This window comes from Schistocerca americana, chromosome 4, assembly GCF_021461395.2.
Source record: "Schistocerca americana isolate TAMUIC-IGC-003095 chromosome 4, iqSchAmer2.1, whole genome shotgun sequence".
In the NCBI taxonomy this organism is placed as follows: Eukaryota; Metazoa; Arthropoda; class Insecta; order Orthoptera; family Acrididae; genus Schistocerca; species Schistocerca americana.
The window spans coordinates 468,504,173-468,531,018 of NC_060122.1; the positions used below are offsets into that span (position 1 = coordinate 468,504,173).

Consider the following 26,846-nt stretch of genomic DNA (forward strand, 5'->3'; position numbering starts at 1 on the left):
TTGTGAATAGCAGAGTAATCATGTAGATGTAGATGTAGATAAGCAGAGATATCTGTGAAACCTCGTGTGGTCTACAAGCCAAGCAGCAACTACTGTGGTATGCTAAGCAAGAAAGTGTCTGTCTATATGAATGGCCACTTAGAAACTGTGGCCAAGAAACAGCTGGACTACCCAGTTGCTGAGCATGCTGCGCAACACAACATTCTTCATTTCAATGACTGTTTCACAGCCTGTGCCATCCGAATCCTTTCTACCAACACCAACTTTTCTGAACTGGGCAGGTGGGAACATCCTTTGTTCCTGTAAACCCCCTGGGCTCAACTTAGCTAGTCACTGCCTTACACCCACCTATCCTCTTCTTTGTTCCCATGTTGGCACTAAACAGCTTTGTATTCTGCCAGTGTACCTGCAGTTTTTCTACTTCTCTCCTTTTATGCACCCCACCCCACCATCGCTTAACCACCCGACTCCACCTTGCTGCCCTACCCTCTCTCCACCTCATCCCTATATGCTCCTACATGTAGCGCTTTACCGTCCCCCACCTCAATCCTGTTATTCCCCTCTCAGCCTCCTCCTTACCTCTCTCACCCAGATTACTTCTCCCAACATCTGCAGTTACTCAGAGTCTGGCCTTGGCAGCCAGAGAAAGTGGTCATTTGTGTGAGATTTGAATTTGTGTGTGTGTGTGTGTGTGTGTGTGTGTGTGTGTGTGTGTGTGTGTGTGTGTGTTCTCTAATTTAGAAGAATGCTTTTTGGCCGAAAGCTTATTTGTTTATAAGTCTTTTTGTTGTGCCTGTTTGCCACTCAACACCTCAACTATATGGTTAGTAGCAGTCTATCCTTTTCATAATATTGTGTGCAGATTTTCTATGCCTGATGAAGGAATTTATCCGATACTTGAATATATCGAGCATTCTTTTTCATTATGTCTATCTGTGACTCAGTTCTTTCTCTGTGTGGTGAGGTGGTGAGTAGCAATCTATCGTTTCATACCATAGTTATTTCATCCTGGCTTGTTCATTGTTTGTTGAATCAGTTTCAATTTGTTAAATGCTTACATTTGTTTTACCACAAGTTAGAGCTTTTTACTGTACCACTGGATAATATCATGAATTTGGGTTTGCACTCATTAAACTTTGAACTCACTAAGTCTTGTACTCACCAGTGTTCATTTACAGAGTTTTCATTGTGTAGCCAGGACATTGACTTTGAATTTCCACACATATTAATTACAGAACTGTTTTATTGTTCAGTTTGAGTAGCAGTGACTTGATGTATGTTGGAAAGACAGTTTTCATGTAGGAACTTACCACAAAAAAGAGACAGTTTTCATTTAAAAAATTTGGGGTAGTGTTTTATGTCTGAGAAGACATTAGAAAAGAGTGTCATTATACTATTATTGTTGTAAAAATAAGAGAAATATATGCATAAGTTGCAGTCTGACTTTACTGGATGTATTGCAGAACCACTGTTTGATCTGTTACTGGATCTGGCTACTTCGCATGGGCCAGAAACAGCAGCTGTTGATGATGGGAGTCACTTGACAGCAGTGGCCTGTTCATGCCTTCTAGCCCTTGTTGTTGTTCGTGGTGACACAGGACGTCTTCTCAATGCAACTGCTGCTCTTCTAATGTCACCACGTGCATTAGCACTGCAGAATATTCATGTGAGTTTGTTCTGCTTTTGTCTTTCTCGATACAGAGGTTTAATTGTATATAATTAGAGATAGGAAAAAATTATTTTGTTTTATGGCTGATTTCAGTGTAATTTTTTTACCCATTTGGTAGTAACTTTTTGCCAAGTTTGGTGTAATTTTTTTGCAATTTTGTTGTTTGTTGAATCAGGTTTGGTGTTAGTTTTTGCCAAATTTGGTGTTATTTTCTCTGAATTTTGAGATTTGTTTTTGATGACTTACATGTGAATTACTGTATGTTCTTTCTTTTTGCCTTATTTACAGTGTTGTGTTGAAAATTAAATATATCTATCAGTTACATTATACTTATGGACATTAGTATCACATTATTGAAAAAAAGAAATGTATATTAAGCATATTAAATCTAATCAATTAAAAGAAGAATAACTGTGTAACTGTTGATATAAAAGTTTTTAAAAATAAACTTCAAAGTTATCTTCTGAGTCATTATACTGCCAATCTGTCAAAACTTCATTATATTGTGGGGGGAAAACAATCACCTGCAGTCTAAAGGTCTTTCACTTATCTTGACCACACTAAGCAACATTTTGACCAGAAGCAAAACAAAAAATGTATCTAAAAAAGTTGTTTACTACCATTCATTAGGAAGATATGAACAGCAATACAGGCAGTTCAGTCATCTTCAGTTGACGGTTTGTATGAACACACCAATAAAGAGCTGGTAGAAATGCTACTCATTTGGAGTCGTTGAGGTAAATGAAATGCAAATCGAGTGTCCATTTTCCTTGGGTTTTCATTTGTTTACTGTGAAGTCCAGCAAGTGTACGAGTTACATTACCCTGGATACGTGCACAGTGTGCCAGTGGAGGAGAGTAAAAATCCGTTTTGTATTACATTTTTAGTATCATCATGTTTACATGAATGGTACACTGAGATACGTTTTTGAAAAGGTCATGAGGAAAGAAAGTGGATTACCGAATAAAAAAATATAGTGTCTATTTTAAAAAAAGGTGTACTGCTCTTTATATCTTTGTGATGAAAAAAGTTATGAGAAAAGCACTCACGCTGGTTAATGTGCCCTTGGTAGCTAAATAACATGTGTTTGATGCATTTTTGTTTTGCTTCTGAACAAAAAATTATTTGGAGTGACTAAGACAAATGGGGCTGGGGACAATCTGTATATTTGAATGCAGAAGACAAATTGGCTTCAGTACAAAACAGACATTTGTCAATGTCCTCATTTCCTGCTGGTGTGGATAAGTGCTCTTCCACTAAATTATGAAGGGATTTATATCCCTTTGGAAATATCTACATGGCTGAGATGTGCCATTCCAGGTATACATAACAGATTCTCTGCCATGTCAGCATAAATAGTGTTCAGAGTTGTTAGCCTAGTTTGAAGGTGCAACCTGGTGCATTTTAATGTTTCCTTTACTTCAGCCTGCCTGAAGTACTGTCCCTTCATATTTCTCAAAAACTTGGTGGTTTCATCTCAGTTCATTTCCCCACAATAGTGAAGTGGTTTAACAAGGAAACAAGGTAAGTTTTATCTGGTGACATCACATTTTCCATTTTTTAAAATAAATAATACCAAAAATGAAAATTTGTTGCTGAGATCTGTAATGTGATGCATCAGTTAAATTGCTTATTTTCATAGCAGATGATTACTGCACTGTAGCTTCACAAGCTCATAAATCAACATGACACCTGCTCCATTTGCTTCTATCAGCCAATCACAACACAGGACATGTGACTTCTTGCAAATATGTTTCTGATGGTAAACAAACCATTGAGAATGTTCATTTCAATATTATTTTTACTATTCTGTGTATGAAGAAAGGAAAAAAGAAAAACTTTCATTTCTTTGTAAATTTTTTGTAATTTATGCCTCAAACTACACCTACTTTGGTAATAGAAGACGTATCAATACTTTCGTATGTAAAAAAAGTGAAAATTCAGTTATCTTGCACCATTGTGTTATAACACAGGTTAATGTGTCTTTGCAACTTCATTAACAATTAGAAAGACAAGACAGTGCATTGTTTCCATTTAAGTAAAGTTTAGTCTCACTACATAGTTGTAGTAGAACTTGGAATAATTTGTAAGGAGCCACAGCGTCACATTGTGTCAAGCTACTGCTGGGCAGTAAGCATAGTACGGCATCATATGGGTTATAGCAACATGTACATAAAAGCATAGCATGATGAGCTAGCTGTACTCACCTGCAGTAATAGCTGGAGTAGTCAGGATGATGTCACCCCACCAGTACAAGAGTCTTGCTGTGAGTTACATGACCAGGTGCACAGTTTTAGTGTAACGGGTGTGCACTGGAGCCATGCAAATAGTAGCAGATTTTGAGGCAGGGGCATTTGGACTACAGCAGCATCGCCATGACGCCACACCAGATGACAAAATGGCTGGGCATTGCTAGCTGCAGCTGTGGGTTAGAAACTGGGTCAGATAGGCCACCTCCTGCACTGAGTCTCCTTAGGGGACGTAGTGTCACAATGCCACTGACCTGCCGTCTGTTCCTACCTCTGTCCGACTCCTGCCAGGGGCGGTGGGTCATGGTGTCTTCTTTCACCTTCGTGGTGGATGTCGATGGTCCAGAGCTGCTGAAGTGTGTAAGTACACCACTGCAGAACACCATCGCAGCACAACGGAGTGCCACTGATGTCAAGGCTATGGCCCACTGTCAGGGCATCAGCCACTGCTTTACCTGATGTTAGCATCACAGGCTGCTGATATCGTCCTTTTTTGACGGGGCAGAAGCCACCACTTGTGACCCTTTGCTGGCCTGGATTGCTGGAGAGGGGTGTATCTGGCTGAAGTTGCTAATGATATGGTGTGTATCTGAAGCTAATATAGTATTGTTATATAAGCTAATATAGTATTGTTTCACTCATGTATCTACTGGGCCACACCAGCCCACAATCACCACTCAGCCTACTGAGTACCATCAGTAACCATCAGTGGTGTCAGAGATGATGATGTTGCCATAGTGACAGTGGAGGGTGCACCACCCACTGCAATGCATCGTTTTGCACCATAGCCTATGACCATCGTTGTGGGGCGAATGTAACGGTATTTTTTTGTGTGGTGGTGATCATGTGGTGAAGAGTTAAGGTTCGTGATAATTGTAGAGCTACTTTCATGAGACTGGAGTAACCAGTGGATATCTCTCAGTTTAAAGGTGATTCTAGGAATGAATGGCTAGAGCCTGTGCGATGCACGCAATGTAATTTGCTGAATCTGTGGCAGCTGTTTATTTCGCATGTCATTGTTTTGGTCATATTGGAAAGCAATGTAGAGAACACAGGTGGCACGTGAGTAGACAGGGGAAGTGAGCAGGGTAGTGTTACTAGCTGACAAGTGTGCTGTACCTATTATTTTTGAGTTGCCATTTCTGAGTTGTAAATATGCATAAGGGCAATGCAATTTCACAAGGTGTCACTGGAGAGGAGGTTATGCAGTCATTAATCAAAGAGGTAGTGCAGTTGAAGCCAGAGAATACATTTGTGTATAGTAAATTGACAGAGAAGGGTGAAGAATTAAGACTATTGAACTCACAGAGTCTAGTGCTAGGTCCAGTTGTTGTGAACCTTGTTTTTTCCTTTGCTGGTAGGTTGTCTGAGAATGCGTTATCATTTGTAGAAGGCCTCATATCATCAATTGACATTGGGGTAGGTTGGACAAGCAGTTGTTACAGATAATGAGATCGCACTTATAAGGGGAAGCAAAGTTATTTGTACATTGTAGAGAGGCACTGAACAAAGCAGGAACTTTTCAGCAACTCAAGCAGGAATTGGTACAGAGATACAGGAAGCAAAATAACACATGGCTTTTATGTGAATAACTTAGTGGTATTTCTAAGAGGCCTAAAGAAACCATCAGGATTTTGTGGATGGAATTAGAAAGCTTAATGTGCATACATATGAGTTAACACATAGTAAGGAGGTAAATAAGGTGTTACTATAGGAAGCCAAGCAAATGGCACTTGAATGCTTTTCTGAGGGTTTTGGCACAAGAGGAGCTTTGCACTGGTGCACCTATGGATCTTCATGCAGCAGTTAGGTTAGGATTGGAATTTGAGGAGTTGATGGTGCAACGGGTAAGAAATCATCTAAGTGTATTCACAGCAAATATAATATGTTTTAATTGTGGATATATGGGGCATATGCATGTGCTGTGTGACCAGCCACATGGTATTAGGGGAGGTATGAACAATCAGCAGCTTGACGACACTAGCTGTAGGGATGCTGTAAAACCAGGAATAATAGTAGGGGTGGGTGGTAGGGGGCGGTGATAAGCACCCATTAAACTTAAGGAGGAAGCCCAGACTGTCTGAAAGCTGTTCCCAGTAAAAGTAAATGCAGTAAAAATAAATGCAGAGGTGTAAAGAGGAGTAGCGGGTGTAATAGGTGGTAAAGAGTATAAGTTTTTGTTGGGTACAAGGGCACATATGTGAGAGAGTTAGTGGTAAGAGGCAGTGAAACCCACCACATTTTTGTGGTATAGTGGATAGTGATATACAACTGCTATGGTTGATAATTATGAATTTTTAGTTGGAGGCAACAAAGTTTAGTCAGGGTGTGGAAGTGATGTCTTGTGTAAGTGAGGGCCACAGTGTGATCCTAGGATTACACTCTCTGTATCAGCATCATGCATAACTTAGTGGGAAAACATTCAATAGGGGAACCTGTCATCAGTGTTGATCTGTTCCAAGGAGCATCTGTTGTACAAGGTAATCCAGTTAAACTGTGAACAATGACATTAAGGCTTAATTCATATGATTGTGTTTTGAGTAGGAAGTCACCGTGGTTGAATCTGGAGCCTGATTTACCTGTGGCTATATTGTGTGTAATGGAACTGCTGGAAGATATTAATATATTCGTGTGTTATTTAGTACAGCAAATTATGGTATGTGTGCAGCAGAAGGATGGAGGTAAAGTAGTACCCATCATTATAGATAATTTTGGCACTGTGGAGTTAAGTTGTCAAAGGTAACATTGCTGGTGATTGTTAAAATTTCTGGAAGAGGACAATTGATGCACAGAAGGTGTAGGCTATCAGAGGGCACAGGATGCTGCCGAGGCTGCAGTTCATGAAAAGGTGAAGTGTTTGAAGGGAACAGAGACGGCAGAGAAGGAAGGGCTGCTGTTAGAATTTCAGGACTTTTTTTTTCTACAAGAATCGTTGCCTCCAACACCAGTGACTCATCACAGGATTCTGACAGGGAATGATGTGCCAGTGGAATTGGCTCCAGATGATAGAGTGAAGATTGCATTTTCAGCACCTTGGGGACATTTCCGGTATAGAAGAATGGTGTTTAGTGTGAAGAATGCACCAGTGACTTTCCAGTGTTTTTTGGGTGGGGCGCTGAAAGGATTGAAGTCTTGTAAATGTCTAGTTTATATAGATGATGTAATTGTTTCCTCAAGGGATGTGAAGGAACAGAGACAAAGACTGGGGTAGGTGCTTAAGCAGTTATGAGCTGCCTGTCTAATATGGAGTATGGAAAAATGTCACTTTGCATTGCAAGAAGTAAATTATTTGGCTTATGTTATTAGAAAGGATGGTGTGAGGACAGATCGAAGATTGGCACATACAGTGAGAGATTTTCCAGTACTAGGAGAAAGCAACGTGTTACAATCTTTTTCTGGGCCTTGTGAATTATTATAGTTAGTTTGTGAGAGGATATGCTGATATAGCATAGCTGCATATGCAGTTATTAAAGAAAGGTGTCATGTTTGTGTAGTCTGAAGAGTGTCAGTAAGTATTTGTTGATTTAAGGAGGTTCTAATGTTGTGCACAGTATTGCTGTTTCCACATTTTTGTAAGGAGATAATATTATCATTTGATGCATCAAATGACACTCTCGGATGTGTTTTGAACCAAGAGGTCAATGGAGAGGAACACCTTATTGCTTTTGCATCAAGACAACTTACTGGAGCATAGGGAAATAGTTCTATGATGGAAAGAGATACCTTTTGCCTGGTGTACAGAGTAACATACTCTCAGTGTTACCTGTAGGGAAAGAAGTTTGAAAGAGTGATGGACCATGCAGCTTTGAAGTATTACTAGGTTTGAAGGACCCATTCAGTAGACTGATGATGTGGGTATTAAAGCTCGGGGTATTTTAGTATGAAATTATCTGCAAACTAGGGAAGAATCATGGAAATGCAGACACATTAACCAGGGAGACAGCAGTGATACAAGCACAGGCCCAAGATTATTCTATGTTGCAAGCAGCACAGAATGCCAATGCAGAATGTAAGCAGTATAGCAAGCAGCAGTGGTTTAGTGAGTTAAGTTTTAGAGAGTTAATAGAATATGCTAAGGGATCAGCTAACAGTCTAAACCGGGATTTGGAGAAAGTTCAAGCACAATACATACATTAACAGGACTGTTGCAATCACTAAGGGTTAGTAGTAGAGCCTAGCAGCAAGAATCTACAGATGCAAATATTAGAATGTTATTCTTGTATGTAATACATACATTAACAGGACTGTTGCAATCACTAAGGGTTAGTAGTAGAGCCTAGCAGCAAGCATCTGCATTTCTATTGCCACGGGGCAATGGTTGAAGTCGAAACAGGTAATACACAGTTGCATATATCAGTGAAAGTACTGGTAGTGAACAAGCACACATTGTTCAGTGGTGTGCAAGGGCAGGGAAGGGGGAAGAAGGTTGTTGGATTCTGCTTATGATGACAATGTACAGGAGGTCAAGTGGCCAGGGCTGCCATTAAATGACAGAGCAGGAAACTAGGTAAAATAAAGAGAACATATTTCAGTGTATAGTATACAAAGGGCATGCCTAGGGTTGGAAGTTACCAGGTTTAGGCCAGTCTAAGAGATTGAACAACTAATTGAAATGGGCAACGGAAGGGGAGGTGGTTCAAGATAATTGATGTCAGTGGCCGGTCTTGGAGCACAGAGCCAGAGACTCTGCCTCCCAAGAAAGACGTCAGCTCTGCTCGAGGTCTGGATCACGATAGAGAGAGAGAGAGAGAGAGAGAGAGAGAGAGAGAGAGAGAGAGAGAGAGAGAGAACTGTGTTTTGCACTTAAGAATCATCCAGCATTCACACATGTGACCTGTATCCCATGCACACTATTGGCTAAAACCGATGACGTGAATTTGCTAGCAGTTCCAGCATAGAGCTCAAGGCATTTCTTGTCCACAGCTTTAACTGGACAGAACTGCCTCAGTTCTGAAAGGCAGGCAACTTGTGTTACGTAGGGACAGCAGAAGCTGCTCTGGGAGAAAACTTGTAAAGATGTGACAAGGGCCTTTGAAATAAATTTTTTTAAACAATTCCCTAAAATGTTCCTTGACTGGCTGCCACATTTACATTCCTTCTCCCTACTAGAGAAGTGGTGACTCACATTACTTAGAAAAGGATGTTAGTCACTCCCTGGAAAGACGGTTTGCCCTAGTAGAGGCTTTAATATTATGGGAGGGATCTGTTACGATATTTGATGTAGTATACGTAATTGGGAGGGGACTCACACAGTCAAGTTTATCAAATTTCATCAGTTAAGAAAATAGTAAAATATTAACTGTTCAAATTTTGTGCAGAAATACAATAGGTTCTGTAATTACTAACAAACTATTCTCTATAATTAAAATTACTAGAAAAACTGAAGGGCATGACCAGAATTGATTGATTGTCAATTGAAAATGAGGATCAGTTACAACCTTTTTTTACTCTAAAATGACAAAGTTCTAGGAAAACTATATGTCCTTTCAATTGTTCTTAGATTTTACAGTTTTCAGATTATCAGAGGATCTTCATTGGAATAAAAATTGTAAAAACAAAGTTATGGGCATGGACAAACACAAGGCAAAACTCTAGAAAAGATTATTAGAATGGTGTCCACAGTGACAAAACAGCTAACAATTTCCTCATCCAATTCATAAAACTTCACATAAAAGAAGGAAAGAATGCAGTGAGTTTATAATCAATTCATAAAATACAAAAAGGTTCGAGGCTAGAATGTGGTTCCATGCGGCAAAAGCACACGCACTATTTATAAACAAACCTCCAACTGACAGGAGAAGAGCACATGGCTAGTCTGGTGGGGAAGGAGAGATGTGCTTGTATGAAGTCAACAAACTTTAATGGCACTTGTCTATACTAGGGTGATGGAGGGGGAATTATCTGCAGCATAACACACTTCTTGCGGCAGGGGAAAGAGCAGAGAGGTAGGCGCAAGGGAGGAGGAAGGGCGAAGGAGTGAGGGGGAGGTGGCACTTTCACCACTCGACACAGCACACGTGTACTTGCTAAGGCGATCTTGAAGAAAACATTTTTTGAAGCACAGCTGGTGGTGTGTACTGGCGGTATAACACTAAGAATGCATAAAAACAGAGTAAGACAATGCTCACCAAGTACAGAGTGGTACAAAATTTTTACATGAAAGGATCTTAACTTCTCCATGAAAAAAACAAGGGTTAATTTTAAATTTAAAACAGAAATTGGGTGATAGAGTGCATCTCTTTGTTGAATTTCAGCAAACACAAAATTCAGAAAATGCTGGCCAGTCGTTTTAGGAATTTGTTGTCTGCATAAAAACCAAAACAGAGTTGCCTCAAGATGACGAAAATGTTGATACGTAAGGACCAAGGTGCGATAAGGAGTACTTATGGCATGCACAGGGAAAGAGTGCTTATTGATTTGCTAGACACAGGTCAGAAACATTGTATGAAGACAGACTGGTGGGAAGCAGTCAGTTCAACGAACTAAGAATTAAAAACATGCAGTCATTTTAACTCTTAGTGACAGCTTGAAAGAAAACAATGAAATAAATGATTCTAAACCAATAGTGGAATTAGCTCGTCTGCAAAGAAGTGGAACAGTGAGACATTAATTGCAAAAGTTAGATGAAAATTCAAAGTATCACAATTTATTGAACAATAAAAGACAAATAGAATAGACACCACAAATAGGGGCTGCACATTCCAGGTTTGACAACAAAATGAAACATTCAATGAAGCAGACTTGTAATAAGTAGCATTGTAGAAAAATTTTAGTAAAGTAGACTTGATGCATTCTTTCAGTAGACAAAATAAAACCCTTGTGTATAAAAAAGACACAGTGAAATACGGTACAATACCATAATTATACAGCAAACCTGAGTAATGCAAATAGCTTAATTCATCACATGAGAAAGAAGTATACAGTAGATGAGAGAGGGTACCTTGAAACACCTCCAAATTTTGAAGTATACCTAACTTTCCACATACAAATAGACATGTATCTGGACCATCCTTCTCACAAAAATATTATCTGTTACTTACAACCCTTTAATATATTTATGCTCTATATAATACTCTCAGTATATTTTCACTCAAAGCCTATGCATCAAATGACTTATAAATCATATAAAAATATGAAAATTAGACTTAATTATGGCAGACAAGACCAAGAAGGGGAAGGGAAGTGTTAGTGTGCTGGGGTGTGGCTGGCTTATTGCAAGGCGGCAGCTGTGCCAGTCCATGTGTTTGCACCATTGCGTCTTGCTTTAGTAAGCATTCGCTGGTAACATAGCATGCAATTTAAACAACTCTAAGAACATTGTCTGCATTGGAAACTCACTGCATAATAAAATGAATCATGGTTAATGGTTCTGCTCTGACCTCTGGGGGGGCGACATCATAAAATAGGCCATTTGACATCACTGATTCATCATCTCTCATACAATTAGCAACATAATTAGCATTCGTTGTATCCTGCTGAGCTTTCACAACAAAACAGACAACAGAAATAAAATCACTTGAAACAACTGACACAGGAACTCTAGCCTCCACATAATTACCCTCAACTACATGAACGACAGGACCTCTTGCCTGTTCACAAATAACCTCAACAAAATGACACCTTGCATCACATCATATCAATAAAACTTTGCTGCCCTCTGGAGGGCTAACAGCCAAAATTCATCATATTCTCTCTTATCAACTTACAGGGATACAACAGATCAATTCTCTTTCATCATTCATTATAACTCTTATTACAGTACATAACTTAATACATCTTAGCTTTGTGCATTGAATTAACCAGTCAAGCAACTACCACATATGGAGAATAGAAGGCATGGACGGAGAAAGAATAAAAGAGAATGTAGAGAGACACAGAAACAAGAGAAAGATAAGGCAGAAAAACTTCATCCTTTTGTTCTGCAATCCAGCATGTCATGCACCATTCTATCAGTTTTGGCAACACGAGTGCTATAATTATGACTGTGTATGTGTTTGGGGCCTTAAGTTGCCTAGTGCCAATAGTAAACTGATAGAGAATACCAGAATCATCAGACTCTATGGTTTGTTGCTTTTCTTACAAGGCCTAGGCACCGATTTCGCACCTGTGCCTGGTTGTGCAATAAAAACAAATTCCCATCAACATAAAAAGATTTAGTGCGCCAATGATTTTAGAAACCTTGCAGATGTAGTTTGAAGGCATAGGGGGCTATAGAGCCCTTAAAATTTTCAAGTCTGTGGAGTGAGGAGTAGGAACCTACTTTCATCAGAGGGAGCAGGAATGATGGTTATAGGGGGAAAGAGGAAAGAAAGTAGAATGGATCGTGACATGAAAACAAAATGGAAGAAAATGTCATAAATGGCTTGGAGACTCTGTGGTTGCCAACACATTGTACAAGCTGCACATCCCTGGAGATTAATCAAAAACTCTCAAAAGTATACCTTAAGACACTTTACATCGCAACAACTAAGTGAAATATTTTGACGATGGCAGAATTTAAAACAAGGATAAAAAATTTACTGTGGTAGTTTTTTAAATTACACAGGCATTAACTATCTAACCAACATACATCTTAAGTGCTTATCTAGGACCGATTACACATTCAGCATACCTCATAGTAATTAGACGCACAAAAATTTAAAGTTTAAATCGTCCTAGGTAAAGACACCTCTGGGAGAAAACTTGTAAAGATTTGACTGGGGACTTTGAAATAAATTTTTTAAAACTAATTTCTGAAAATATTCCTTGACCGGCTGCCACCATGTACAAGGGTTTTATGGTACACACCTATCCAGTGAGGGTAGAAATGGTGGGGAAGTTCGTACAGATTAAAGGGGACGGTGTGTTACTAATTGCAGAAGATGGGAATCAGCATGTGGCAATGATTAAGGGAGAATTGCAGCAATATCAGAGTCAGCAAATTACTATATTCCTAGTCACAAGATTCAGATGAGAGGAAATTTGTGGGCCATGCAATTGTTCAGTTGCGAGGCAGATGGTCATCCTGACCAAAAGGAGGTGATGGAACCAAAACTGTACTTCCAGCGAGCAGGTTTACATTGGGTGTAATCAGTGTGCACCTGTGAGTTGCTATGAGCAATGGAAGTTCAGGGGAGTCAGCTGCTTAGCATGAAGAGGCAGTCAATTGTTGATAAATGGATCTATGTATGATATTATGGGGCCAACTTTTCATTAACCAGCTCCAGTGATGGGAGTTACTCTTTTAAATATAACACAACCGCAGCTGTGTGAGCCCTTAGATATGTTTCCTAAGCAAAACCTTATCTTTTTGAACAATACCTGAGAAGCAAGCCCATTTCACTCTCTAAGTCAGACGACAACCACACAGAGCTGTTAACACAGCACATGGAACAGTATCAAGATGGTAGACAGTGATTAGCTGTGACCTTGAGCATTGTAATTTCTAGTGCCATGGTGACTCTGATTTTGCTTTGCATAGCTTTTATTTATCTGAGATGATGAGCCAAACAAAAATTTGATCTGAGGTTCTGGTGGACTGGATCCCAAAAGCAAGAGATGGAGATTGAATTTGTGGAGTGAAGAAGATAGGAGGTACCCATAAAATATTAATGTAGTAAATGTATATTGCTTAGTATAAAGGTGAAAGCAGTCACGGTGGAGAACTGGTCCTAAGAAAAACCTGAGGAGCTGGATCTTTGCCACTGCACTGTGCAACAGTAATAGCCAGAGCGTGCAGGACAGTGTCACCAAACCAGGGCAAGAGTCTTATTATGAGCTATGAGGCTGGGTGGATAGTTGTCGTGTAACTGATGTGCATCAGAGCCATATAAATAGTAGTGGATATTGAGACAAAGGCATTTGGACTACAGTAGCACCACCTTGGGTTCGAGGCTGGGACAGGCCAGCTGCCTTGTGTGCTGCGTCTCCTCGTGGGACATGGCACCACAGTGCTGTTAACCTCCTGTTCATGCCTACAGGCATCTGACTCCTGCCAGGGGGGCAGTGGGGTGTGTCCCATACATGGCGGTCTTCCTTTGCCTTCACTGCGTACATTGCCAGGTGTAAGGCATCTAAGTGCAGGGCATCTGCCACTGCAGAATCTTGGCCCATTGTCAGGACATCAGTCGTCACTCTTGTCTGATGTCAGAACTGTGGAGGAGAGCCATTGCAGGCCTAAGTCACTGGAGTGGGGAATATCTGCCTCACATTGCTAATAACGTGACATGTATCTGAAGCTAATAAAGTGTTGTTTTTTGGTAATATTACAGTATATTCATTTTTTTAACAATCAGTCATTTTGTTATAACTTTCATGACTGGCATATTTCTCTGTGAAGAAATTGAAATTTCCATTTACGGATCATAAGTCATGCTATCTCTGATGCTGCTTGCTGTTGACAGTATCCATACCTTCATTTGTTTTATGATATTACTCGTAGAACATGATTCAGTCACCAGGCAAAAGCTTCTCACTGCACTCTGCACAAAAATGTATTTCTGTACAGCCAGAATAGGAAAATTTTAATTGACTTTTCATCTTCGCCCTTAATCTTTGGGATTGATGACCTTTGCAGTCTGGTCCCTTCAACTCCCCACAAACCAACCAACCTTAATCTTTTTTAAACTAATTTTATGTTGTTTCCACTTAAGTAGTTTATTAATAATATTTCAAGATGTCGATTCAGAACCCATTTCTATTTATGTCAGAATGCAATGGAGGAAAAAAAAAAAAAAATGTGTTGAAAGCTCATTTCTGTGAGGCTACTTTTACGTAGAAAAAACTGATTTGGGTTTCAACTCCTGGACATTATTCTCTAAACATTGAGCTGAAATACATGCCTTGTGCATTCTTTCACTTAACAAAATTTATTCATATCAGTACATATAATGTCTACTGAAATATTTAAGTCACCAGTATCAAAGGTGAGAAGAATCCTAATTTTTAGTTATCGCAAAATGTATTATGTGAAATAGCAAGGATTCTATGAATAGTATCTCAAGAAATCTGTGCTGTGTCACTTGCACACATCCTTTCATGCGTACTTTCTGCCTGATGTAGTCAAAGCAGGGCTTGCAGAAAAATTAATAATGTTAATAGTAGTAACAATAACAATAAAGACAATTTCAATTCCTTATCCACTCACAATAATACTTTAGGTACCTACACTTCATTGTCATTTTACATTTACTACCATCTAACAGCTTCTCTTTTCTCCTTGCACTTTCTTTAAAATCAATTATTAATCCTCTGCACTTCTCCCCATCTCAATATTTGTCTTAAAATATTTTTTTTGCCAATTTTGATCATTTCTTCTCTTTTGTTTCTTCCTTACAACCTTTAAAACTGATTTTTTTTCTTTAGACATTCGTCCCTAGTGGGACTTTCCTCTCCTCTCTGTGAGCTGTTCATTTAAATAATCATCACATTAGTAAATTTTCTTTAAATGTCGTATTTTGTTTTCTTTACTTAACAAGTCCATAATAATAATATTATTATTCTCATTATTATGATTATTATTATTATTATCAGGTATTTTCAAAATAACCTTATACTTTACTGTTCTGCAATATCCAATTATCTACAGTAGATTGTTTTATTTTTCTGTAATTCCCTTTGGCACAAAAATGAAACAAAATTGTTCCTAATTTTTCTGTGTAACATGCCTGTTTGACTTGTACTTACTTCTAAATTTTATTTACACTCAATGAGTAAAATAACCCCTTTTTATTTCTCCTCATCTGAAATGTAACTCTGTTTTACAATTCCTTACCATTGACATCCTTCATTTCCTTTCTTTGTCTACTGTTTGTACAACAGCTGCTCAGTACCCACTCAGTTCCTTCATATTGTGCCTTCAGTTTTTGTTCAGCGAAATATGACTCGGGCTCTTGCTTAGTCATGTAGCTCGATATTCAAAGCAGTTCAACCTTTTCCAAAGGGTTTGCATCACAACAGCAAAAGGCAAAAGAAAGGTAAAAAGAAGAATCCCTTAGAAATGTTCCGAATGTAACCATGTGTATAAATAAATTTGCGATGTGAATATAAAATGACTCGTTCCAAGTAATCACAATCTATCATGCAAAATGATCCATGGAACATGACACTAACTGGCTGAGGCAAAGGCACATAAAAAAACAGTATCCAAAGAAACCATCAGAGTAATTGAAAAAGGTATCTGTTAAACATGACAAATGACATATCCCATTTTAGAACAAGCCATTACAGACTGCCACATGGCACTGCAAAAATTATGTCACAGTACATCTACTCACAGCTTTGCAGCCTTTGACATTGTATGGGTGAAAGCACAGCACATTATAAGAGAGAACAGAATGCGGTCATGGCAAGAATTTTTACAACATTATTAACCTTAGTCCGGTTGGTGTTTTAGCGGTAAAGCTCTTGATAGGAAACCAAGAGGTTGCGGGATCGAATCCCAGTTGGACCTTGGATTTTTCAGTCTGCATTGTAACTTAGCCCTCACCTCTGAACAATGTGAAGAGTTACCAGAAATGACACATGGTTCGGATTCCACTTTAAACTGTACATCCTCTTTTCCTGGTTGTATAATTAGAGTAGTTTAGGGACACAAGTTGTCAAAATGGCATTCAGTTGACAGACTTGCACCAGGTCATTGTCCGAAATGAAGTAATAATGTAAAAAATTATTATTATTAACCATTTCACATTATCAGCAGATATATGGAAATCAGTGATAAGAATCAGTTCCCAAGATAACGCATGCACTGCAGTGGCTGTACGGGACAATGGTTGTTCGCTCAGCACACCAGAAGTAGTCCACTTAGTGCCAAGTTACTGTGAACAAATAACATCTAATACCACCTAGGTCCTGCATGCTAGCACAGGCTGGAATTAGCTAAGGGTACACAGTCGGAGTTGAGTTCCAGTCATACTGAAGAATACAGCTGCCTCATTTGTATCGAGGAGTTAGAGCATATGATATTAGCAGAGCACAGTGGCATGCCAGGACCAACAAAGTGCACTATGAAATGATATGTTGTGATGTGTAAACATCGAATCCAAGAAATATCTCCTCATGCTTTTTAACAGGATCTGGTATGAGGGACAGTATCCTCATTCTTGTAGGGAACACACACACACACACACACACACACACACACACACACACACACACACACACACCGAAACATGGGTGGGATCACACTAGTTTAAGTAATTAGTGCAGTGTGGCACTTACATGGTATATAGGGCAGACAGTGGTACGAATGATCAACTGTCACTTAGTAAGAGCTTAGGAAACAGGAAATTTCTCATTTGTCTTCAGTGCAGGTTCCATAAGTATTATTCTGCAGTCTTCAATTTAACACTATTGGAGGTAGTGATGCAAGAGTCTTTTTTCACCTAGGCGACACTTGATAGGGATATTTTTTGATGTGGAGATGCTCTTTGACTCCACATGGTGACAAAAATCCCCTGACAACTTTATAAAGGGGATCTCCTGCATTTTTTTCCATTATAGTCTGTCTTCCTTTTAGAATGACATTTTAGGTTGGAAATGTACTTTAACTGACATATACAGGTGAGAGATATAGCTGTTACTCTTTCTGCCATGGTCCACAAACAAGAGCCCTGTCTGATGATATTATTTTTGTACAATTTGTATATCTTATACATGTATTATAGTTTCAAGAGAACTGCTTGACAACTTGAAAAGCTACAATTACAGGCTAAAACCACAGGCTTCATATTTTTCCTGAGTTAATGTATGTTTCAGTTTTTATCATTATGTCATGTTTTTAATCAAACTGAACTGTGAACGAGGGACACCATTCTTAATTTCAAGGAATCAATAAAGTTTGTGGGTCTCATCCTCAGTGCAGAGGAAAAAGGTCTAAAGACTGTAAGCATCTTAAAACATCTTAGTGTTGGAGGCCAGACAAATTTGCCCTGTTATTATTTTACAGACCTTTAGTTTCGTCATGGATGGACTAAGGCTGTACTATACATGGTTCTGCACAAGTGTCCTGTCCAAACACATGGGAGTCTGTCACGATGAGGTCATTAGATTTGTGACAGGAGGCTTTAGGATACATCTTATACGCAGCCTCTGTACTGAGACTGGGGAACTGCCTTTAACCATCCAGCTGAAGTTCCTTATTATCTGGTCAATATCACAGTTTCCAATCATTGTTCTTCTTGTTAAACTATCAGTGTGTGGGTTGGAACAAGTACCCTCCCATTGTAATAGTGAGGTGCAAATTTTTTAAAAATTTGGTGAGGTAGAAGAAATGTTGTACACTGGGCTTTATTTCTATCCAACCCTTTAATTAATTTTAGATGGGCACTGAAATTTACCAATTATTTACACTGATGAGTCTAAGTAGAGTCATACTGTTGGCTGACCAACTACTGAAGAGCATTTTTTGAAAGGTTGATAAATGCTCAGTTGTTGAAAGCTTAGATTTTTGTAGTTGCAAATCAGGCTTGTTGCCTTGCATTACCTGTTGAAATGGTTTAGTCAAAAGGCATATTTGCTGCTGTTGTTGGGTGTTGCAAAACTCTGTATTTGCTCTCATCCAGTTAAAGCAAAAGCGCTTTGCTTTGAAAGGCTTGAAGGGGGAATAACAGTGTATGACATCATTGTGAATGATAATGTGGTAGAGTTTTCTGGAGAGAGAGAGAGAGAGAGAAAAAAGAAAAGTTTGGCTGTAGGAGAACAACAACCTGCAGGCAAGCACTTACTGAGGGCAGCTGCGGCAGGGGATAGGCACAACAATATTAACTCCTGTTTACTGCTCAGTTCAAACAAGCTTTTTCAGGGAGAAGGAGCATTAAGAATGGAGCAAAAAGGAAGAATACTGTTATGATAACGTACAGCATAAAGAACAAAAAATGGCCAACAGTATTTGCATGTACTGCAACGTTTAAAGCAACATCAGGGGTGTCCAAAGACAGACTCTGAAAAGGAATGAGATCTGGAGAAAAAAGAGTTAATTACAAACCATAGGTGTACAAAATACATGCAAAAAAGTTGTGTGCAATAGTGAAGGAGAAAAATCCAAAAGTGGTTAAGTTATGTTTTGATATGTAATAGAATTCACCAATACCAAAGCTCTCAGTAAGTTCTCAAGACAAGTCTGGTTATACAATTTGTACATTATGATTCATTCCCGTTTACAGTCTCTGAGACAGAGTTGCATGCAATCCTAAAGGCATGGGACAAATGAGGTGCAATTGAAGGAATAATTTTCTTGCCTGGTCTGGTTCCGTGAGTGCCTTGCAAACCATGCAGCAACAGTACCCAACAGACAAAATGGCATGGAACATACAAGACATCCTACACATACTGCAACACCAAAGGAAAAAAGTATCGTCTGCTGGGTACCAGATGATGTAGGAATCCAGGTAAATGAAAAAGTGGACAGGACAGCAAGAGAAACTTGCAATAAAAATAGTGAACCACCTTGTGCTTGGAAGTCATTGCCTCATTGCTGAGAAGGAGAGTTATCTGTCATTCATAGAATGAGTGAATGAATGCAGTAAATAACTAACAAAGGCTGGTGAAGCCAACAGTTGGGCAGAGGCTAACATCCTTCTAATCACAAAGATGGAAATAAGTTCCTTCTGCCTTGACTCTGGTTGGAGGACTCACCAATGTTGCGACAGATTGTTACAAATGAATAGTGTTCTGAACAGGTGCTAAATGACATGATTACTGTACGTGTAAAATGTTAGAATTATAATATATTTGCAGACAAAATGAACACTTATCTTTTTTATAGAACTTTCTCTTTGCTGTGACTGTGAGTCAGAGGTAGGTACATGTTGATAGAACCATTATGAGCCGGCTGGTGTGGCTGAGTGGTTCTAGGTGCTACAGTCTGGAACTGCGTGATCCCTATGGTCACAGGTTCGAATCCTGCCTCGGGCATGGATGTGTGTGATGTCCTTAGGTTAGTTAGGTTTAAGTACTTCTAAGTTGTAGGGGACTGATGATCTCAGATGTTAAGTCCTATAGTGCTCAGAGCCATTTGAACCATTTGACACTTATGATGAATTAGACTGTCATTGATAATACAGCTCAAAGCACTGCTCAGTGGAAAGTCTTTATCGTGGCACCATTCAAAGACAAATTTCACGAACATATTCAAAGACTTGCAGATTAGCTTGGAGAGTCTAAATGGTTGTCACTATCTCTATTGTAGACAAACACAGGATTCTTCTTGCTGCTTGCTGTGGAATAGGCATTGACTAGAATATAGCCTGGCATAGAACTGACTTTGTGTCCGTGTATCTGTCTATTTCAAGACATGCCACTGAAGGTGTCATGGAGAACTTTTGTTGACATGCTACTTCATCTCATTGATTTGGCCACCAATGCTCTGATACCAAGGAGCATGTTTGTGGTGTCGATCGCAGGCACCAATGCTACACCTAGCGGCTGCACCACAACCAGTATGTGGTGAAAAAGCAAAGCAACCCACCATCTTCTAGAGGAATAGTAATGAAATCCTAGAAATTTCTCTGTATAAATCAAACTTTTAACACAGAACACAGCTTCAGTTTGCTACAGCATGGTTCTCTATCCACAATCTAACAGTAAGAGAACATTGTGTATTGCACCCTGCAGTGGAAAGTTCAAACAACATCAGATGAATGACAGACTATGAACTGTGGGATCAGTAATAGCTATTGCCCTGGAAGAGCTCAGAAGAAGCTCCATATGTAACATCCCAACACAGAATTAATATCAATTGTAAAGAACTATGAGGGTTGAATGCCCCTGACTAACCTATTTGAAATGGTCCTGAAATATTAGAAAGTTATCAGTAAGCCTGATATGCTAGTGCTAACCTGTAAGAGATTTATTTAAAATGTCCATTAAAATAGACGTATTGTTATTGCTGTGGCTGTCATGACTAGTGTTGAGCTTATTCACTGCTTGTAAAATAATTATGTTTCACAGGAAAAAATGTATTTAGCATGTATACACTGATGTGCTGGTTTGTGGAATAGAATATAATAGAACATAATCTTTATTGTCACATGACATGTTATATACAATCGTTTGATTGAAACATTGGTGACTCATCAATGAATAATTCTATGCCTACCTAAGTATACCTTAAAATAAGGCCCATTAAAATAAAGCATATGGATGCTCCCAGAAGCACATTACAACATAAAAAGATAATTACATGTTAGATTTCTTCCTTTTTCTTAAAATTTCCACAGTTGTTTAAAATCATTCTTTTTAAGTATTTTTCATGTTTGTTTCTCTAGTTTTTAAATGTGGACATACTTCAAAGAGCACATACTTTCATAAAAGTAGTGTATATGTATACATCTAGATATTTATATCTAAAAACAAAGATGATGTGACTTACCAAATGAAAGTGCTGGCAGGTCGACAGACACACAAACAAACACAAGCATACACACAAAATTCAAGTTTTCGCAACAAACTGTTGCCTCATCAGGAAAGAGGGAAGGAGAGGGAAAGACGAAAGGATGTGGGTTTTAAGGGAGAGGGTAAGGAGTCATTCCAATCCCGGGAGCGGAAAGACTTACCTTAGGGGGAAAAAAGGACGGGAATACACTCGCGCACACACACACACATATCCATCCACACATATACAGACACAAGCAGACATATTTAAAGACAAAGAGTTTGGGCAGAGATGTCAGTCGAGGGAGAAGTGCAGAGGCAAAGAGGTTGCTGAATGGCAGGTGAGGTATGAGTGGCGGCAACTTGAAATTAGCGGAGATTGAGGCCTGGTGGATAACGGGAAGCGCAAGTTCCCATCTCCGGTGTTCGGATAGGTTGGTGTTAGTGGGAAGTATCCAGATAACCCCAATGGTGTAACACTGTGGCAAGATGTGCTGGCCGTGCACCAAGGCATGTTTAGCCACAGGGTGATCCTCATTGCCAACAAACACTGTCTGCCTGTGTCCATTCATGCGAATGGACAGTTTGTTGCTGGTCATTCCCACATAGAATGCGTCACAGTGTAGGCAGGTCAGTTGGTAGAACACGTGGGTGCTTTCACATGTGGCTCTGCCTTTGATCGTGTACACCCTCCGGGTTACAGGACTGGAGTAGGTGGTGGTGGGAGGGTGCATGGGACAGGTTTTACACTGGGGGCGGTTACAAGGGTAGGAGCCAGAGGGTAGGGAAGGTGGTTTGGGGATTTCATAGGGATGAACTAAGAGGTTACGAAGGTTAGGTGGACGGCGGAAAGACACTCTTGGTGGAGTGGGGAGGATTTCATGAAGGATGGATCTCATTTCAGGGCAGGATTTGAGGAAGTCGTATCCCTGCTGGAGAGCCACATTCAGAATCTGATCCAGTCCCGGAAAGTATCCTGTCACAAGTGGGGCACTTTTGTGGTTCTTCTGTGGGAGGTTCTGGGTTTGAGAGGATGAGGAAGTGGCTCTGGTTATTTGCTTCTGTACCAGGTCGGGAGGGTAGTTGCGGGATGCGAAAGCTGTTGTCAGGTTGTTGGTGTAATGCTTCAGGGATTCCGGACTGGAGCAGATTCGTTTGCCACGAAGACCTAGGCTGTAGGGAAGGGACCGTTTGATGTGGAATGGGTGGCAGCTGTCGTAATGGAGGTACTGTTGCTTGTTGGTGGGTTTGATGTGGACGGACGTGTGAAGCTGGCCATTGGACAGGTGGAGGTCAACATCAAGGAAAGTGGCATGGGATTTGGAGTAGGACCAGGTGAATCTGATGGAGCCAAAGGAGTTGAGGTTGGAAAGGAAATTCTGGAGTTGTTCTTCACTGCGAGTCCAGATCATGAAGATGTCATCAATAAATCTGTACCAAACTTTGGGTTGGCAGGCCTGGGTAACCAAGAAGGCTTCCTCTAAGCGACCCATGAATAGGTTGGCGTATGAAGGGGCCATCCTGGTACCCATGGCTGTTCCCTTTAATTGTTGGTATGTCTGGCCTTCAAAAGTGAAGAAGTTGTGGGTCAGGATGAAGCTGGCTAAGGTAATGAGGAAAGAGGTTTTAGGTAGGGTGGCAGGTGATCGGCGTGAAAGGAAGTGCTCCATCGCAGCGAGGCCCTGGACGTGCGGGATATTTGTGTATAAGGAAGTGGCATCAATGGTTACAAGGATGGTTTCTGTGGGTAACGGATTGGGTAAGGATTCCAGGCGTTCGAGAAAGTGGTTGGTGTCTTTGATGAAGGATGGGAGACTGCACGTAATGGGTTGAAGGTGTTGACCCTGCCCTGAAATGAGATCCATCCTTCACGAAATCCTCCCCACTCCACCAAGAGTGTCTTTCTGCCGTCCACCTAACCTTCGTAACCTCTTAGTTCATCCCTATGAAATCCCCAAACCACCTTCCCTACCCTCTGGCTCCTACCCTTGTAACCGCCCCCAGTGTAAAACCTGTCCCATGCACCCTCCCACCACCACCTACTCCAGTCCTGTAACCCGGAGGGTGTACACGATCAAAGGCAGAGCCACGTGTGAAAGCACCCACGTGATCTACCAACTGACCTGCCTACACTGTGACGCATTCTATGTGGGAATGACCAGCAACAAACTGTCCATTTGCATGAATGGACACAGGCAGACAGTGTTTGTTGGCAATGAGGATCACCCTGTGGCTAAACATGCCTTGGTGCACGGCCAGCACATCTTGCCACAGTGTTACACCATTGGGGTTATCTGGATACTTCCCACTAACACCAACCTATCCGAACTCCGGAGATGGGAACTTGCTCTTCCCGTTATCCACCAGGCCTCAATCTCCGCTAATTTCAAGTTGCCGCCACTCATACCTCACCTGTCATTCAGCAACCTCTTTGCCTCTGCACTTCTCCCTCGACTGACATCTCTGCCCAAACTCTTTGTCTTTAAATATGTCTGCTTGTGTCTGTATATGTGTGGATGGATATGTGTGTGTGTGCGAGTGTATTGCCGTCCTTTTTTCCCCCTAAGGTAAGTCTTTCCGCTCCCGGGATTGGAATGACTCCTTACCCTCTCCCTTAAAACCCACATCCTTTCGTCTTTCCCTCTCCTTCCCTCTTTCCTGATGAGGCAACAGTTTGTTGCGAAAGCTTGAATTTTGTGTGTATGTTTGTGTTTGTTTGTGTGTCTGTCGACCTGCCAGCACTTTCATTTGGTAAGTCACATCATCTTTGTTTTTAGATATATTTTTCCTACTTGAAATGTTTCCCTCTATTATAACCATCTAGATATTTATATACATAGTTCACACGATACATGGTTTATAAGTATGAACACATATTATAAAGAGAACATATACCTGCATTAAAAGGGAACATAAGCATACAAATAGAATGTAATGTAGAAAAAACAGGGAAACAAAACAATATCTCTTACTTGTACTCCTTGTTTATAAAGTCATCCACACTGTAGTAGCATTTGCTTCTTAAATATTTTTCAATGTTTGCACCTGTGGGTTCTAGCTTGCAGTCCAACTTTGAATGCATTTTATTGCTAAGCTTCAAAGTCATATAATATGGAGTATTTTCAAATAATGTTGGTCTGCGACAAGGTAACATGTAATCTTGTTTGTGCCTTGATTCATGAGCATGTGTAAATGAATTCCCCTCAAAAAGATGTGCATTTTTTTTTAACTCAAAGAGAAGTATATATAAACATGGTAGGAATTGTAAGTAAGTCAAGGCTTGCACATAAAGGTTTGCATGATTGTCTAATGTTTGTTCCAGTCATGGCTCTAATAATTTTTTTTTCTGTAGCTTGACACTCTGAGGAGGCTCCCTTTTTCAACTGCCCCAAAAATTATGCCATATGTTACAACTGATATAAAATATGCATGATACACAATTTTCCTAATGGCTAAACCAGTTACTTTATTTAGAACCCTCAATGCATGAACAAAACTATTTAACTGCTTCAGTAAGCAATCCACATGATCAGTCCATGACAAATTTTTGTTTATGGTCACTCCCAAAAATTTAACAGATTCTGCAGTTATCAGGGACCTATGGTGTATCAGATGTCTGTGCAGAAGTCATACAATTCCTATAAATTTCAGACTGGCAGTTTCTGGATATAGGCCTAGTTCTCAGTACTGTCTCAGCTGTGTTCCATCAGGTTCAGAATTTGGTGGCATGTACATATATGTGTATTCATTATCACGGTCTTCATTGTCATGGCTGGAAGAATCTAGCTTTTCTGAATTGCACACTAGAGAACTCTCCCTACAATATATTCTTCATTATTGTAACCCCCATGACATATTCCACTAGTCCCTGTCCTCCACCTGCCGCTGTTCTCTTTGTTACTGCGACTACAACTTCACAAATGCTCTCCACCCCATCAGTGCATCTGCTGCATAGTCCTTTTCCAGTCTCTGTTTCTGTTCTGTCCCTCCTCTCCCTGCCCAGCACAGCCTCTTGATACTATACCTAGCAGCCCATAATCCAGTCTCCTCCACATCCCTAAATACTTCCTCAGGCAACACAGCAGCATCTTTCCCCATCCCCACACTGCTATCCCTCCAACCCCCCAGTCCCCTCATCCTGTGATAATTTTGTTTAGCCTCTCTTCCCCCCCCCCCACCCCCCCCCCCACCCCTCCTCCCCTCAAGCTGAATCACTACTTACTGCAGTCAGGCCTCAGTGCCCTGAGACAAGAATGGTCATGCATCTATGAGTTGTACAGGTATTAATCTATGTTTTTTTCTAAATCTGACAAAAGGCTATGTCTAATAGCTTAGTATACTTTTTAATGTATTTTTAAATGTGCCTGTCTGCCACTGAATAGCTCCTTTATATGGTAGTCCTTTGTCAGAGATGGTTACTTCAGTAGATTTCACAATTTGTGGCCCACGTCGTTGCTAGCATTAGTCCCATCCATCTCTACTCTGCTTACATACTTTCCTTACCGCTTCACGTGCTTGCACTGTCACTGAGTGGCATTGTATGTCATGTTGGGCAGTGTTCATGATACTCTGGCCCATCAGTGTATTATAAAACTATTTATGAAGCTTAAAGCATTTAAGTCTGCAGCTCGTGGTCTTGCGGTAGTGTTCTCACTTCCCGAGCATGGGGTCCCAGGTTCAGTTCCCGGCGGGGTCTGGGATTTTCACTGGCCCCGAGATGAGTGGGTGTTCTTGTGTCATGTTCACCATCATCATCATCATCATCATCATCATCATCATTCATTCAACCATCCATCCCCATTACGGTCAGAGGAAGGCAACGGCAAACCAGCTCCATTAGGACCTTGCCTAGTACAGCAGTGCGGGTCTCCTACGTCGTTCCCCTACGCTCTGTCAAGAAATATGGGACTTCATTTCCATTCCATTTTCAAAGCATTCTAAAGTTTTTGACTCTGAAGTATTGTTGTGACTCGCCGATGTTTCAAAGTGCCGCTGCGCAGTTACGCGCGTCCTCTACGTGCGGCGCTGTCTGCCAGCCATGCAGCAGCAGCGCCACCTAAGCGGCCAGCCAGCCAGTGGCTAGACTCGGACTCAGTTATGATTTGACTGTTTTTAGTGTACACACGTCTTACTCTGTTTACTTGATCTGTGACTTTCATGTATTGTGTCTTCCTTGAAATATATTTGTTCAACTTGAAGTTGTAACAGTTGGCGACGAGGATGGGATTTTTCTTTTCCATCGTTGACCCACATGTTTCCATGGCTATTTTAGAGCAACTATTGCAAGGTCTCATAGAACAGCAAACGCTTCTCACAAATGCGATTCGTGATTTCATCGCGGCATCAAATGTGGAGCATCTCTCGTCGTCATCTCTACCTCCTTTTCCTCCTTACGACAAGACGGCGGAAGACTGGTCTGATTACGAAAAACATCTTCAACAGCACTTCTTGGCATTTCATGTCACGGATGAACAAACATGTAAGTCTCTGTTCCTTTCATGGATTTCACCTCAAATGTATCGGTTGTTGTCGCAATTAGCTCCTTCGAAAGATCCTGCGTCTTTGTCCTTTGCTGA

The 26,846-nt window shown here is 40.4% G+C and overlaps 1 protein-coding gene across 1 annotated transcript in view; it reads left to right on the forward strand.

Annotated features, from left to right (window-relative positions):
- The window catches only part of LOC124613548 (E3 ubiquitin-protein ligase MYCBP2-like), a 798,425-nt gene that overhangs the window by 40,379 nt on the left and 731,200 nt on the right, over nucleotides 1-26,846 (forward strand). Inside the window, exon 4 of the mRNA XM_047142259.1 lies at nucleotides 1,464-1,666. Coding sequence (XP_046998215.1) covers nucleotides 1,464-1,666 — 203 coding nt within the window. The remainder of the gene's footprint in view (nucleotides 1-1,463; nucleotides 1,667-26,846) is intronic.